Below are 16631 nucleotides of genomic sequence, written 5' to 3' on the forward strand. Positions count from 1 at the left end.
CGAGGGACCCAGGCACGGTGCTCCTGCCCGCAGACCACAGAGTGTTAAAAAGCAAGCGTTGATGCCGGGCCCCGCCCCAAGCTAGCTTTCCAGACTGCGCAGACGCAAAGGACCCGCCGGCGACAGCGGAACCCCCAGGTCCAGGTCCAGAGGGCCGCCTAGCGTCACTCTTGCGCGTCCAATCACAAACGACGCTCCGCCTGTTCCCGCCTCCTGAGCGGGAGGACCCAATCAACGTCGAGAGCTAACCCCGACCTGCCCAGGGGCTCTGCCGCCGCCGTGGTGGGTGTGGAGCTGCAGGTTGGCTCTGCTCTAGCGGCGTGGGGGGTTGCCGGGGCCTGAGATCCGGTTGCGACCTGGCTTCCCGGGATGTCGGTGGCCTTCGTACCCGACTGGCTGAGAGGCAAGGCGCAAGTCAACCAGGAGACCATCCAGCGGGTGAGCGCTAGCGCAGACCGAGGGGGCGGGGGAGTTCTTAGTCGCGGGCCGGAAGAGGGCCTCGGGTGCGGGGAGTTTCCCGGAGCGGCGGCATCCCCGCTGACACCGTGTGCCGGGGTGTTGACTCTGGGGGTAGGGCTGAGATGGAAACAAAGTCAGCACAGGCGCCGGGGGCAGGACAGCCTGGCACTGGGCGGTGAGACCTTGGGCAGGTCCCTTAGCGCCAGGATGTCGTGCGGCCCTGACCCTGTCTCTGATCCGGCAGCTCCTGGAGGAGAATGACCAGCTGATCCGCTGCATCGTGGAGTATCAGAACAAAGGCCGGGCGAACGAGTGCGTCCAGTAAGTTCCCCAGCTCCCTCCCCTTCCTCTGGAGTGGCGCGGAAGCCTGTGTGGCGATACAGCAGCTGTCCTGAGCTAGTCTTGGGTGGCTGGTGGCAGGGGAGGGTCAGAGAGGTTGCTTACCTGCCCAGCACCGCAGGACTGGACCCTGTGAAGTCAGATGTAGCCTCCTCTCCAGAACCTGAATGATGCTCATTGCAAAGCCTTCTTTCACCTGAAGCCATGCCAGCTGATGACCACGGGGACGGGGAGGGAAGCACATGGAAAAGTCGTCTTAGGAGATGATATTGGTGGCTGCTTTCTCTTTTTTTGTTTCTAGGGTACGTTTATTACAGCTAGGAACAGTGAAACAAGGAAGGGTTTGGGATGGGAGAAGCGGCAGGGGAGAGCCGAGGCGGGGCTGCTTTGGCTCCCTGGAGAGTCAGAGGAAAGGGGCCTTGGAGACAGATTCCGGGGTTAGCCTGGGGTGAGCTGCCCCTGCCCATTTGCTCCCGTGGTTGCAGGTCTCTTGGGGACCCTTCCAGTTTAGGAGAGGCAGCCTGAGAGGAAATAAAAAGGGGGTGGGCGTGCTCCTGGGAGCGTGTGGTGGCTGCTGTCTTATGGGGATCCCTGGCTCATCCTTTTCCTGTTAAGTTGGGTGGGGTCAGATCATTTGGTTGCTAAGTTCCCTCCCATTTCTAACTTTGCAAGGTTAACACACAAAGACCAAGGAAAGATTTCTAAGTTAAGCCAAAAGTAAATTTTGTACAGCAATGTAATGTGCTTTAGTGAGAGAAAATAATCTGTTTTCTAAATGTAGCCCAGGAATTATGCCATTCATTATAGAAAAATACATTATTTCATTGTTACTGAAGTCATGTTTAAGAAAACCATGCCTCTCCTCCCCTCCCCCCTAAAAATCACCTACAATCCTTCACTGAACAACAGCTCATTGGAACAGTAGAGATAATCCATCTTTGGATAAGTTTTTACATTTGACTCTGGTATTTGGTCATTTGCTTTTTTACAGTTTATAGTAAATTGGTAGTTTACTTTTTTTTTTACAGTTTATAGTAAACACTCTCATTTTTCTATATGAAAAATAGTTTCAAAGCATTCCGTTGGGTGCAGTGATTCTCAACCTATGGGTAAGAAAGTTATCAAAGTCTCCTGATGGGCTTTTTCACATTGCACCTGCCATGCTTTCTGCTTCCTAGTCTGACTTTTCTTTCTTGGTAGAGAGCTCGACTCCCTGATTGAGAACCGCTACTATAGGAAGCACACGGGAAGTATTTCATCCCTGCTTTAAGTTTTATAAGTCCTACTGAGTATCAGGAGCTGTCTTAGCTCCTGGGGAATCAGGACCAACACAGTAGCTCTGCTGGCGTGGAGCTTACCTTCTGTATAGCATGGGCCACATAGAAATCTCATTTATTCGGCTACCATTGCAGATGCCAACCCAACCAGAGGAAATCATATAATTAAGCACATGCTAATAACTCTTTGAGTAAGAATAAAGTTTGGGTAAGTGGGGGGCAGGGTGCTGTTTTATACCAGGTATCTCTGATGTGACATTTGAGTAGATGCCTGAGGTAAGGGAGCCAGCTGTGCAGTATGTGAGGAGAGCATGAGGTGGAAAAGCCCTCAGGCTGGAGTGTGCTCCCTGTCTTTAAATGTCAGCAAGGAAGCCGCCGTAAACAGAACTCCGTGAGCAAAGGGAAAGTGGTGGGAGATGAGATCAGAGAGGTAACTAGAGGGGGCCCGATTTGTAGGGCCTTATAGGCCGGGAGAAGGGTTCAGCTTTACTCAGAATGAGATGGGAGCCTTTGAAACGTACTAAACAGAGATATGACATGATCTTAACTTAACTTGTACAGTGATCACTCAGGCTGCTATGTGGAGAATAGAGTAGGGGTACAGAGGGAGAGCCTGGGGACCAGTTAGGAGTTTGGTTCAGTACCATAGTCTAGAGAGGTGCCTATGGAAATAAGTGAGAACAGGTAAGATTCTGGATATATTTTCCTTGAAAGTGTTAAACAAGAAGGTTGATAACACTGAGTCAAAGTCAGTGGATGAGCCTTTCCAGTTGTTCGTTCATGTTCAGTAAAAACAAGGCTAATTTTTGCCTGTTTTCCACCCATAGGTACCAGCATGTGCTACATAGAAATCTCATTTATTTGGCAACCATTGCAGATGCCAACCCAACCAGTCCTTCAAAAGTAATGGAATAATCTTCCAGTTGGCTGTTGTGAGGAGTAACGGAAAGTAATACATTTCCTGTGAAACAGAGACAGGATCTCTACCAACTCAGCTGCTGAAAACATGAAGGAAATCTCTGTGTCTCTTTTGAGTGTGAAAATGTGAAGAACTAAAATAACTGTATTTCAGTGTAAATATTTATTTTAACAATCAAGCAGATTCCCTCAAGTTGCCTCCAGGTGTTTTCTTTTTTGAAATAGGTGTGTTGGACAACAAAGATACCAGGGGCATCTTCAAGCCTACCTTTTTAGGTTCAGCCTGAAGAGGAAACTGAGCAGGTGCTTGGCGATCGGGAGGACTTGGTGAGACTCCCGACTGAGACCCTGCCAGCTGAACATGCAACTGTGTTCTCCTTTCTACTGGTTTGTAGTTCTGGACCCCCTGACTGCTCTGGTCAGGTTGCTTTGAAGTAAAGCTTGTCTTTCCACAAAAGACTGATACTGAGGTATAGAAGTTTTCATGTAATATGTGTTTCATTTGGTTTTCCAGGAAAACTGTAAGAACGTAAAAATATAACGCCCTGGCCAGTTTTCTCAGGGTCTTGGGTTCCATTCCCAGGCAAAGGCACTCACCTGGGTTGTAGGTTCGATCCCTGGCCCTCATCGGGGCACATGCAGGAGGCAACTAATGTTTCTCTCTCTCTCTCTCTCTCTCTCTCTCTCCTCCCCCCCTCCCCTTCCTCTGAAGTATGGGGGAAAAATATCTTTGGGTGAGGATTAACAGGATTAATATATATTAATATGCATATTAATATATATTGATATAACACCATTATTGTAGCAAAATTAATAGTAATTCCTAATTATTATTAATATCTCCTAATAGATGATGTTATAGGGGAGGAAAAATATATATTTTTTTTTTCTATTTTAAGGTTCTTGGCTGGGGGTGCATAACAAATGACAGATTAACAAAACAAAGGCATACAGATTTATTTCATAAACGTTTTACTTGACATGGGAGCTTTCATAAGAAAATGAAGATCCAAAGAAGCAGTTAAACCTGAGCATATGATGAAGGGTGGAAAGTCTAGGACAAATGGGTATGCGCTGAGTGTAGTGAACTGGGGGCAACTTAGCTAGGCCTGTTTGTTCAAATTCTCCGTGTCCCTTGCCTTCAAGAGATAAGGATGCTCCTTTGGGTATAGGGAGTGCACCCCTCATAGGAGATAGGAATAACAAGGAACCTGATATGTGATCATCAGGGGAACTGGTAGTGCAGGCAGAAGCAACAGCTATGCAAGGACCCTTCCTTCCAAACCATTGTTGTTTGTCTTCTCAGTCCATTTATAGAGCAGTATGCACACATGTGGTCATCAATTCAATTATAACGTGTCCTCATTTGACCAGGCCTGTGCTGGGCTCTACAGTGAGGAGAATAGAGAAGGAGGGGCACTAAGCCCTGCTTTCAAGGGGCTCCTAATAAGCCTGGCAAGGTAAGAGACTCCTACCCAGGCACGGACTAGGGCACCATGCAGGACCAGATGTTGAGGCTGCAGTAACTCCATGTGGAAATTATCAAGTGCTTCATAGAAAAAGTATGCTTTTTACTTTTTAACAAATGATTTTTGTTTTTAGTGATTTTTTTTTTAGAGAGGAAGAGAGAAGGATAGAGAGAAACATCAATCAGAGAGAAACATCAATTGGCTGCCTCCTGCACGCCCCCTGCTGGGGATCAAGCTGGAAACCCAGGCATGTGCCCGGACTGGGAATCGAACCAGCAACCTCTTGGTGCTTGGAGAGATGCTCAACCAACTGAGCCACACCGGCCGAGCTAAAAAGTATGCTTTTTTAATTCCTGAACACTCCTTTGTCTTCAAACAAAAAATTGCCAGTTGAAGCAGAAGCCATCAGCACCCCATTCTCATTTCTTGAACTTTACTCCACTGAACTTTTTCTTTTGTGTTCCACCTGACTCCTGACAGTCAACATCTGCATCTCTATTCCTGAGGACTTTTTCCTAAAACCAGAAGTCTGCTTTTCCCAGGTATAACAGACCAGAAGAATCTGGGGTTATCACCCTGCGAACAGCTCTCAACTAATGACTCTCAGGAGATGGAATGTTAATATGCCAGCCCGTTTACCGCCATAAGAACAATCCTGAGAGCCGTAGCCGGTTTGGCTTAGCAGGTAGAGCATCAGCCTGCGGACTGAAGGGTCTCGGGTTCGATTCCAGTCAAGGGCACATGCCCAGGTTATGGGCACATGCCCAGTGGGGGCGTGTAGAAGGCAGGCAATCAATGATTCTCATCATTGATGTTTCTATCCCTCTCCCTTCCTCTCTGAAATCAATACAAAATACATTTTTTTTTTTTTAAAAAAAAAGAACAATCCTGAGATGCTTCTTCAATATTGATGTCCAGAGTTCCCCAGCAGGATTAAACTCCAATCACATGCTGTGGTAGCTGGCTTAATAGCGGATACTTAATTGGCTACCTTCCTTGTTTCACTTCGCCACTCCCCAAATGGAGTTTCCTAGGGTCATTTCGTAAGTAAGCAACTTGCACTCAAATCATTGTTTCAGAGTCTTCTGAGGGAAACAACCAAGATACCAGTTGTCTCATGACTTACTCCTGGTAGGTAGATCTAGAAGCTCAGCAAATATAGCTTCTATCAGAACCAGGACAGATAAAAATTTTTTACCAAAACCCAATCTACTTGCAAAAACTAGTGTCCGAGCCAAAGACTCAAAGCAGAATTTAGAGAATGAAACAAACATGTAGGATCAACATAAAATGAGTTAGGATCCTATCTGGCAGGAAGTGTTTGTTGTAGTGGGTTTTTCATATGAATTTGATGGGATTCAAACGCCCCCCTAGAGGACATGAAGCAGCAGACATTTATGAAAACAAAGCCATGCTTTAAAACAAGTTAGTGGCAAAAAAGCCACTTACCTAAAAGGCTAAAAGATGGGTGCTGTATCCACAATTATATGGTGACTTCTTAGTTTGAAGCCATTGCCCCAGTGGCGATCTCTGTGCTGCCACACCCCGTTCCTTTCTCGTGGTGATTAGCTGATCAATCATGATATCAACCCATTGCCGTGGCCATCAGGAGATGGCATATGAATCTCATCAAGCCAACCAGAAATGTCCCCAGGATTTTTCCTCACTGGTACGGGCAGAAAAAAATGCTTTCCCTTCAGGTTGCCAGACTACAAAGATGTATGCTTGAAGATGCCATGGCCAAGTTCCCTGTTCTACCTGGAGAAAGCCAATCTGATCTTGACGAATATAATGAGGTTGTTATTTTAGCAACATACTCATTTTTATTTATCCCATGAAATGGTCTACTAATTTTCCACACAAAAAATCTAGGATTTCAAAACATGCGTTTCCAAATTTTCAATATATACTAGAGATTGTTACCAAGTTCTGGTAATATTTGTTTCTGCATCATGGGTCCCAAGATTACCTCCAGTTTGATGGTTGGTTAGGAAGACTCACAGGACACAGCATATAAACCACAGCTATGGTTTATTAGTAAAATAATTCAAAGCTAACTCAGCAAAGGGAAAAGACACAGGGCAAAGCCCACAGGAAACCAAGTTTCAACTTCCCTCCCGGTGGAGTGACATAGGACAAGCTTACTTCAACCAGGGATGAACTGTGTGACAAGTGAGAAATGTCTACCAGGGAAATTCATTACAGAGTTCAGTACCCCAAAATTTTAAACATTTTTATTGATTTCAGAGAGAGAGAGAAACATCAATGATGAGAGAGAATCATTCATCAGCTGCCTCCTGCACGCCCCACACTAGGGATCAAACCCACAACCTGGGCATGTGCCCTGACTGGGAATCGAACCCTGACCTCCTGGTTCATAGGTCAACCCTCAACCACTGAGCCACACCAGTGGGGCAGTACCCAAATTATTTTATTAGAGGCTAGTCACATATGCATCTTCTGCCTAACACCTAAATTCCAGATTCCCAAAAGGAAAGCAGGTGTTCAGCAAAAATCATAGTGTTTACACAAATAGTTCAGGCATAGTGAGACACTCTTATAATATAATGAACATTTTCTATAATTGTAGGAAATTGATTACCATTCAAGTTCCCAGATTCCACTCAAAGGCCAACCTTGTAAGCAGGTCTTTCTAAAGACAGTAGCCTTAGCCGATCAATGATTCTTTCTCATCATTGATGTTTCTATCTCTTCCTCTCTCTTCCTCTCTTCCTCTCTGAAATCAATAAAAATATATTTAAAATAAAGGGAAAAAGGAAGAAAGACAGCAGCCCTGCCCTGTTGGTGTGGCTCAGTTGATTGAGCATCATTCCCATGAACCAAGAGGTTGCTGGTTCGATTCCCAGTTAGGACATGGCTCCATCCTCCAGTGTGGGGCGTACAGGAGGCAGCAGATCAATGATTCTCATCATTGATGTTTCCATCTCTCTCTTCCTCTCTGAAACCAGTAAAAATATATTTAAAATTTTTTAAAGTAGTATAAGCAAATAAGGTCGATTGTGTGTGTACCTTCTCATGGGATTCCTTTTCTCCCTTCCCTAAGTTATAAAAATGTAAAAGTTACTTTGGGGCGAGGTTGGAGCAGAGATCCCTGCTTGAGGCTGAATTGTGTATTACAGAGGATATGATACAAAAAAGAAAACGGGCTATAAAAGCTCTGTGGGCTTAAACCTCAAGGAGTTAATTCACACAACTGCCTCGAAGCTGTCAACAGCGAAGCCTCGCGATATCCGGTGCTGCGTGGAAGCTCACAGCCCCTGACCAGGAACGAGAGGAAGTGAGAGCGCAGGCGTATCCAGGGCTCCCAGATTGGACGACTGATTCCAGTGAAGAGAAAAGGGGCGGGACAAAAAAAAGGACCAGCTCAGTAATTGGAGCGCCAGACCCGAGGCTTCGCCAGAGCTCCCAGACACGCTCACGTGCGCTTCCTTTCCGGTAAAGACCCACTCCGAGACTGTGCTCTCGCGGTATTTGTTCAGACTCTCGCGGGGTTTAGCGTGGCACTGGGAGGCCGGGCAGGGGGAAGGGGGTGGCGGTCCGTTATCGGCGTTGGGTTTCGGCCGCTGTGACCGCGCTTTCTCCTCTGTGCACGGGGAGCTGCTCAGGCTGGAGGCCAGCCAGGTGAAGAGCTTGCCCGCTGGAGCGTGCGTGCCCTGTGGGAGCTAGGCGGCCTGGGGCGGGAGGGGGCGCCGCCTCTCCCTCTCGCACTGTCGCGACAGGCTGGCGCGGGGCGACCGTGGCTCGGGCTCCGCCCCCGCCCCGGCCCCGGCTCCCGACCAGTCCGGACCTGACCGCTTTCCCCCCTCTCTCTCCTAGCTCTTTCCGCCGCCTCGGTAGCGATGGGGGCGCAGGACCGGCCGCAGTGCCACTTTGACATCGAGATCAACCGGGAGCCGGGTGAGCCGGACACTGGGGAGCCCTGCTGGGGCCCCGGGCTTATCTCGGGGAAGGGGAGGGGTCTACCCTCATCAACTCTCCCCGAGCCTTTTTGGGAGCGGGTGGGCAGCCAACAACATTCCGTTTCTTCTGAGCCCAAGTCTGGGGAGGAGGGTGGCTCCGGTACACCACTCCCACTCCTCGGAGTCCGGGCCTCGGGCCCTCCCCCCGTCCCAAACTCCATGTCCCTTTGCACCCCCAGACTGAGTGTTCATGCCTGGCGCCAAGAAAAGGGGTGCAATCCTTTTAGGACTTTTTATCTGTTCCTAGGTGGCAAACACTTCCAGTTCCGATTTCAGTTATTTTGCTGTGAACTGTGATGTCTGGACTCCTGTATTTTGTATTTCCCAGTACTTGAATGCCATTCATAGGTTAGCTGGCCTCTATTATTCCTTAAGTATCTTTAGCCAGAATTTCTGGTTCATGGGGAAATGGCCTGGGAAAGTTCTCTGGGGTAAACCAAAGCATTCCGTACCCTCAGACTTGCAGCGTGCATGAATGTTTTCGTCTGCATATTTTGCTGAAAATAAAGTATTTTCTTCTAACGGGTGGTTGTTTCATTCTTAGTAGCAGCAGAGCGTGCAGTGATTAAAACTTGTTTTCTTGGCTTTTTTTTAGTATGTGTAACAGAACTTTTGATGGAAGGCATACATGCAGTCTTTGTGCACCCTCTCCTCTCTCTTGTTCAGTGGATTACCGAGAGCCTCTTACTACTCTAGACTGTGGGGATATAGCAATAAATAAAACAAAGGCCTCTCTTCCTTGTAATTTCTATTCTGTTGGGGGAAGACAGACAATAGAACAGGAAAAAAATTCAGTGGCTTGTATCATAGGGGTCCTGTTTTAATAAGTTGGTCAGAAAAGGCCATTTAAAAAAAAATACATTTTATTGATTTCTTACAGAGAGGAAGGGAGAGGGTTGGAGAGCTAGAAACATCGACCAGCTGCCTCCTGCACACCTCCTACCGGGGATTGTGCCCTTGACCCGAATCAAACCTGGGACCTTTCAGTCCTCCAGCTGAGGCTCTATCCACTGGGCCAAACCAGTTTCGGCAGAAAAGGCAGTTTTGAGGAGATGACATTTAAGCAGACATCTGAAGGAGATAACATCTTTGAGAAGAACATTCCTGGTAGAGGGACAGTTAATGCAAAGGTCCTGAGGAGGGAATTTAAAGTACTTGCCTGTTTAAGGAACCTGGAGAAGTTCAGGGTAGCTGGTGTAGGGGAGGACAGAGAGTAGCAGGAAATGGCTATAGGTCATCGTAAGGACTTGGACTCACTAAGATAAGAAATTACTGAAGGAATTTGAGCAAAGGAATGATGTTATCTTAGAAATTTTGTTATATTCTCTCTTACTAGATTTTGAGTCTTGATGGATCTTAATCCTTATTCTATAGTGAATCAAAGCGTCAGATAATAGAACTTACATTTTTATAAAGAATGAAAAATAGAATACTGAAAAATAGAAATAAAGGTTCTGTAGTCATGTAAAGTACTCCTTTCCTGGTACATGTTTATATCCTAGATTTGTAAATAACCTTTGTCGTGAAAAATCTCTGGAATATGTTTGGTAAATGTTGAATGAACTTCAGTCTCCAACATCCAAGGTAATTCATTATAATACCATCTTGGTAGAAGTGAGTAGCACCCTTGAGAAGACTGAATTATATATAAAACAGGGAATGCTTACATTGTTCTAGGTTGAATCATAGGTAATCTGCAGTTTCATCTGGTTCAGTCTCATGTAATACTTAACTAGCACTTTCAGTTCAGTAAATTAAATAAATAGTAGATACTTGATTTTTGCATAGCTTTTAAGGATCACTTCAGTTGTTTGAGGGATTCTGCTTTGTGGGATTTAACCATTAATATATTTGTCTCTGAGTACTTATTCAAGTAAAACTCTTGACTTCTTGTATAGTTAATAATTCACTTCATAGAAGTGCAAAGTAATATCTTTGATTGACTAAGTAAAGATCCTTGAAGAGTGGCCAGAGTGTTCACTTTAATGAGATCAAGAAGTATTCATAAAATTTTTTTTTTATTAGAGGGGGAGGGAGAGGGAGAGGGGAAGGAGAGAAGGAGAAAGAGTAAAGGAGAGGGGGAGAGGGAGGTAGATTGCTAATAAAAATTGAGTTAAATACTGCAGTTTGCTTTTTTATTGCTATCAATGGAAATGTGTATATTTTATAGCAATCAAGTTAGAATTTTAAATCATAAAGCCAACAGGTGAATGCAAGTGTATATCAAAAGAGGAAAAGTCTTTTTAAAAAATATATATTTTTATTGATTTCAGAGAAGAAGGGAGAGGGAGAGAGATACATCAATGATGAGAGAGAGTCATTGATTGGCTGCCTCCTGCATTTCCCCCACTGGGGATTGAGCCCACTACCCTAGCATGTTCCCCAACTGGGAATGGAACTGTGACCTCCTGGTTCGTAGGTTGTCACTCAACCAGAACCACTCCCATCCAGGGAGTGGAAAAGGCTTTTTACATGAGTTTTTCTCTGTGAATCCAATAAGGTGGTTCCTATTTGAAATAATTCTAGTACTGTTCCTTAGAAATGTTTTTCATAAGGTTTTAAACTAAGATTTTCATTTCTTTAATAGTTAAGGAACTTTCCATGTTATTCTTGAGTGAGTTTTGGTAGTTTGTGATTTTTAAGAAGTTGGTCCATTTTATCTTTGTGGGTATAGAGTTGTTTGACATAGTCCCTTAATTGAATGTCTGTGGGATCTGTAGTGATATATCCTCCTTCATTCCTGATATTGATAATTTGTGTCTTTTGTCTTTTTCCTTGTTTCATTTGGCTAGAGGTTTTTCAATTTTATTTTCATTTCAAAGAACCAGATTTTGGTTTCATTGATTTCCCCACCGCACCTCTTTTTTTTTTTTCTGTTTTCAATTTCATTGATTTCTAGTCTATTTCTTTCTACTGCTTGCTTTGACTTTATTTTGCTCTATTTCTAATTACTTAAAAGTGGAAACTTGGATTGTTGACTTGAGACCTTTATATTCTAGTGTAGGCATTTAATGCTATAAATTTCCCTCTATATGGACCCCAGATATTTTATACACCCCACAGATTTTGATATATTCATTTTATTTCAATTCAAAATATTTGTTTTAGAAGTGTTTTAATTTCCAAGTACTTGAATATTTTGCAGTTGTCTTTGTTAATGATTTTATAGTTTTAATTCCATTATGATCAGAGAGCATACTTAGTATGATCTAAGTTCTTTTAAATTTATTATGGATTTATATTCTGTTTTGGTGAATTTCCCATTTGTACTTGAAAAGAATGTGTATTCTGCTGTTTTTCTGTAGAGTGGTCTATAAATATCAGTTAAATCCAGTTGGCTAAGAGTGTTGTTAAATTCTTCTATATCCTGGCAGATTTTTTGTCTGCTTATTCTACTTATCCTATATAGTAAAAGCCTAATGTGCAAATTGACCAAACAGCAGAACGACCAGTCGCTATGACGCACACTGACCACCAGGAGGCAGATGCTTAACGTAGGAGTGCCCACAGGCCCCAGGCCAGCCAAGGCAGGTGCTAGCAGGGGCCCCCCAATTGCCCTGCCAGTCACCCAGCAGATGGGCCCTGATTGCTGGCCAGGCCTAGGGATCATACTCATGCACGAATTTCGTGCATCGGGCCTCTAGTCTATCCTACATAATAAAAGGGTAATACGTAAATTACCATCACTCTGCTACGCCCACGATTGGGCCAGCGGGAGGCGCAGGGGTGCGACTTGGGGTGGCTGATTGGGCCGGCGGGATGCTGAGCTCGCGTCACCAGCGGCAGCGCGAGCTCAGCATCTGCGCCATGGCTGTGCTGCGGCACAGAAGGGGCCTCTGGGGCAGTGAGCCCATGTCCTGCTGCGGACCATCAAAAGCGGGAAGCGAAAGCGGGGGAGCTGGTTGTCTGTCTGCTCCAGCACCAGGCCTTTTGAAAGCCTCTGCCACGCTGGAGGCTTTCGAAAGGCCTGGTGCACCAGTGGACAGACAGCCAGGTCCCCCGTGATCGAAAGCGGGGAGCTGTGTGTCCGCTCCAGCACCAGCGGACCCCCTGCCATCAAAAGCGGGGAGCAGGCTGCTAGCAGTGTCCGCGGAGTGTGCTAGGCTTTGCGGGGCAGTGGATATGGCCTGGATGGTAGGTTAGGTCTAGGGGACCCTACACGTGCATGATTTAATCATGCACTGGGCCTCTAGTATGTATATAAAAGCCTAAGCAACTTTTACGACCAGTTGCTATGGCGTGCACTGACCACCAGGGGGCAGGTGCTTACCGCAGGAGCTGCCCCCTGATGGTTAGTGTGTTCCCACAGCCAATCTCCCACGGTCCCTCCCTCCGGTCAGCTGGCCCCGATCAGCCCTGATTGTTGGCCAGGCGGGAGGACCCCACCTGTGCATGAATTCGTGCACTGGGCCGGTGGGAAGAGATTAATCAAAGATCTTATATGCATTCTAGAGGCCTGCTGCACAGATTCATGCACCTGGTGCATGGATTTGTGCACCGGTGGGGACCCTTGGCCTGGCCTTCAGGGATCGGGCCGAAACCAGCAGTCTGATATCCCCCAAGGGATCCTGGATTGTGAGAGGGTGCAGGCCAGGCTGAGGGACCCCACCAGTGCACAAATCCATGCACCAGGCCTCTAGTATTATTATATTTAAAGTGGGCATATTGTAGATAGCAAAAGATAGGCATTTTTTTAAATGTATTTTTATTGATTTCAGAGAGGAAGGGAGAGGGATAGAAAGTTAGAAACATCAGTGATGAGAGAGAACCACTGATTGGCTGCCTCCTGCACACCCTACTGGGGATCAAGCCCGCAACCCAAGCATATACCCTTGACCAGGATCGAACCTGGGACCCTTGAGTCTACAGGCCGATGCTCTATCCACTGAGCCAGACCAGCTAGAGTGACAAAAACTACTTTTATTTACCCACATATTTGTCATTTCTGTTGCTATATAGTTTCCTCTAGTATTATTTCTCTTCTGCCTAAAGAATATTTTAAGCATTTTTTAGAGCAGGTCTTCTGACAGCAAATTCTGTTTCCTTCACTTGAAAATGTTATTTTGCCTTTATTTTTTAAAGATATTTTCACTAGATATACAATTCTGGGTTGATACTTATTTTCTTTTAGCACTTGAAAAATGTTCCATTGTCTTCTGATCTGTATGGTTTCTGATAGGAAATCCATAGTTATTTGAGTTGTTGTTCTCCCATATGTAATGTGTTCCTCTCTGGCTTTCAAGATTTTTACTTTGTTTTTAGATTTCAGCAGTTTGATTGTACTGTGTCTGGGTGTGGATTTCTTTTTGTTTATTCTCTTTTGGGGTTTGCCAATCTTCTTGAATCTGGGTCTGTCTTTTGCCAAATTTAGTAAGTTTTCAGCTGTTATTTCTTCAAATATGTTTTCTCTCCAGTGCTCTTTTTTAAATCCTCACCTGAGGATTTTTGTTTTTAACAGAGAGAGAGAGAGAGAGATATCATTGTGAGAGAGAAACATTGATCAGTTGCCTACTGTACATGCCCCGAATGGGGATTGAACCCATAATCTAGGTATGTGCCCTGACTGGAACAAACATTTTGGTGTGCAAGACAATGCTCCAATAAACTGAGCCACTCGGCCAGGGCTCCGATATTCTTTATCCTCTTTTTCTAGGGCTTTGATGACACATTGTTCGATCTTTGGTATTACCCTACAGGGCCCTTAGGCTCTGTTCATCTTTTCCCCCCAATCTTTTTTCTCCCTGTTTTCATATTGGATAATTTCTTTTTTAAAAAAATATATTTTATTGATTTTTTACAGAGAGGAAGGGAGAAGGGAGAGAGAGTTAGAAACATTGATGAGAGAGAAACATCGATCAGCTGCCTCCTGCACACCCCCCACTGGGGATGTGCCCGCAACCAAGGCACATGCCCTTGACCGGAATCGAACCCGGGACCCTTCAGTCCGCAGGCCAATGCTCTATCCACTGAGCCAAACCGGTTTCGGCGATAATTTCTATTAATTGGTCTTCACTCTCTTTTTTCCCTGTCATCTCCATTTTGCTGGTGAGCCCACCCAGTGAATTTTTACTTTTCATTATTGTATTTTTTCATTAAAATTTTATTTTTTGTTTTGCTCGAAGCTTTCTGTTTTCCATTAATTTTTGCAAGTGTTTGTCCTTACTTAGTGGAGCATGGTTGCAATAACCTGCTTTAAAGTCTTTGTCTAATAATTCCAACATCTGTATTATCAAGTTGCTGTTTTTGATTGTGTTTTTCCTTATGAAATATCAGATTATCCTGGTTCTGAGATCAAAAAGTTTGAGAACATTCATTTTGTAATAGTCAGAGACTTAAAGTTGGTTTTGAAAGTGATAACCAGGGTGTTACTTTAAAGGAATGCTTGACTTTGGAATTTTTCTTTATGTGGGCCTCAGAGCAATATCATAAAACCCTGGCAATTTATCAAAATGGATAAAAATGGGGATATAGTTGAAATGGGTATTTTTTCTTGACTGCTTAAGATTCACGTGAACTCAAACAAAACTGAATTGAAAATGTGTCCTTAGTAAGCATTGTAAAGTATTTGGAAGTGATACCAAGATATTTGTTTTAAGTGAAGAGGCAGACAAATGTTTCAGTACTACTTGTGACCTTGGGCAAGCCACTTGACCTCTTTGTAAATATGGTTCTAAAGATAGTAGTATGGCAAAGTTTGCTTATATTCAAAACTAGCCTTTAAACTTTAAACTCACACTCAAGATAGCTCATAGTTTGAGAGGGTGAGGGACCTGATTTGTACTGAGGGAACAGGAAAAATGTGTCTCCCATGTCAAGCTCACCCTGGATCATAAATTCATGTATGAATAGAGTGACTGGATGCAATGGTCTGCACTATTTAATTATTACTATACTCATAAATTATATAGGACTGTGGTGTAATAGTATATAATGAGGTTGTTGGGAAGAGTAATTAAATAATACATTTACCTGTTTTATAGATTAGATTGTGGGTTTTGTTGTGTGTGTGTGTTTTTTTTCTTAATCCTCACCTGACGATATTTTTTCATTTATTTTTAGAGAGAGTGGAGGGAAGGGGAGAGCACAGAGAGAGAAACATCACTGTAAGAGAGACACATCTATCGGTTGCCTCCCACACATGCCTGCCTCCACAAGGGCTGGGATTGAGCCTGCAACCGAGGCACGTGCCCTTGACTGGAATTGAACCTGTGACCCCTCAGTCTGCAGGCTGATGCTCTATCTACTGAGCCAAACCGGCTAGGGCCAGAAAACAAAATAGGGAACTAGTGCTTTGGGAGGCGAGGACAGTTGAGCAGCACTGCTATTCTGAGTTATTCCTGTCTGTCCTAATAGTAATTTGAAAGACCACAAGAAGGATTATGTTCATGACAGTGCTGGGAAAGGAGGTCAAAGTGAGGTGTGATCAATTGTAGGATTTTCTCAGTGATGTTTAGGCTTTATAACATACCTTAGAGTTAATAGTGTATCTTTAGCCCTAACTGGTTTGGCTCAAGAGTCCGGGTTCAATTCTGGTCAAGGGCATGTACCTTGGTTGTGGGCATATCCCCAGTAGCGGGTGTGCAGGAGGCAGCTGATTGATGTTTCTCTGTCATCGATGTTTCTGACTCTCTATCCCTCTCCCTTCCTCTCTGTAAAAAATCAATAAAATATATTTTTTCAAAAAATAGTATACCTTTATTATTAATACTCCTAAAGAAAAAAAATCATTCTTAAATTCTATCATGTTTCTATAGAGCAGACTATATTTGTGAAAAGCACAGTATCTGATATTTGTTTTAAAGTTGCTTTAATTATTGCATGAGCACAAGCACTAGCACTGAATCAATGAGGGGCTTTCATATTAAGGTATCATGGAGACAGACCTTTGTAGATTAAGCTTTTTTGTTCACATTTTAGGAAAAAGGCTTATTTCAGGTTCCTGTAAGCAAAGGGGCTTGAGATCCCCCCTTTCGCCCCACCCCTACCCCCCGAATTTCCCCCTGTCTTTCCCTTTATTTTTGTAGAAATTGGGCCTGGAGAATCCCATTAATAACAGGCCCAATTGAATGGTCTTGAAAGCTACCTCATGGATTTTTACAAGGACTTTACAAGAGGAAGTTCACGTCTTAGCACCTTCTTTTCTTTTCCCTTTCTCTGCCTCAAAACTTAAGTGACATACACAGTCAAAG

General features: G+C 44.4%; 2 protein-coding genes across 2 annotated transcripts in view; both read left to right on the forward strand.

The window, feature by feature from the left end:
- Positions 1–252: 252 nt before the first annotated feature.
- Positions 253–3186, forward strand: SS18L2 (SS18 like 2). Its single transcript, XM_008154605.3, has 3 exons — positions 253–438; positions 704–780; positions 2903–3186. The coding sequence occupies exons 1-3, from the start codon at positions 370–372 to the stop codon at positions 2988–2990; spliced, it is 234 nt and encodes a 77-aa protein (XP_008152827.1). The 5' UTR covers positions 253–369; the 3' UTR covers positions 2991–3186.
- A 4783-nt stretch (positions 3187–7969) lies between these two features.
- The window catches only part of NKTR (natural killer cell triggering receptor), a 46466-nt gene continuing 37804 nt past the window's right edge, over positions 7970–16631 (forward strand). Inside the window, exons 1-2 of the mRNA XM_054729503.1 lie at positions 7970–8104; positions 8300–8380. Of these exons, the coding sequence (XP_054585478.1) occupies positions 8323–8380 (58 nt within the window). The 5' untranslated portion in view covers positions 7970–8104; positions 8300–8322. The remainder of the gene's footprint in view (positions 8105–8299; positions 8381–16631) is intronic.

This window comes from Eptesicus fuscus, chromosome 18, assembly GCF_027574615.1.
Source record: "Eptesicus fuscus isolate TK198812 chromosome 18, DD_ASM_mEF_20220401, whole genome shotgun sequence".
Taxonomy (NCBI): Eukaryota; Metazoa; Chordata; class Mammalia; order Chiroptera; family Vespertilionidae; genus Eptesicus; species Eptesicus fuscus.

What these genes read in the sequence shown, in the direction of transcription:
- SS18L2 (XM_008154605.3), top strand. Translation starts at nt 370, where the DNA reads ATGTCGGTGGCCTTCGTACCCGACTGGCTGAGAGGCAAGGCGCAAGTC. An exon ending in ACCAGGAGACCATCCAGCGG is followed by an intron (nt 439 to 703) that starts GTGAGCGCTAGC and finishes CTGATCCGGCAG; the next exon opens with CTCCTGGAGGAGAATGACCA. An exon ending in CGGGCGAACGAGTGCGTCCA is followed by an intron (nt 781 to 2,902) that starts GTAAGTTCCCCA and finishes TTCCACCCATAG; the next exon opens with GTACCAGCATGTGCTACATA.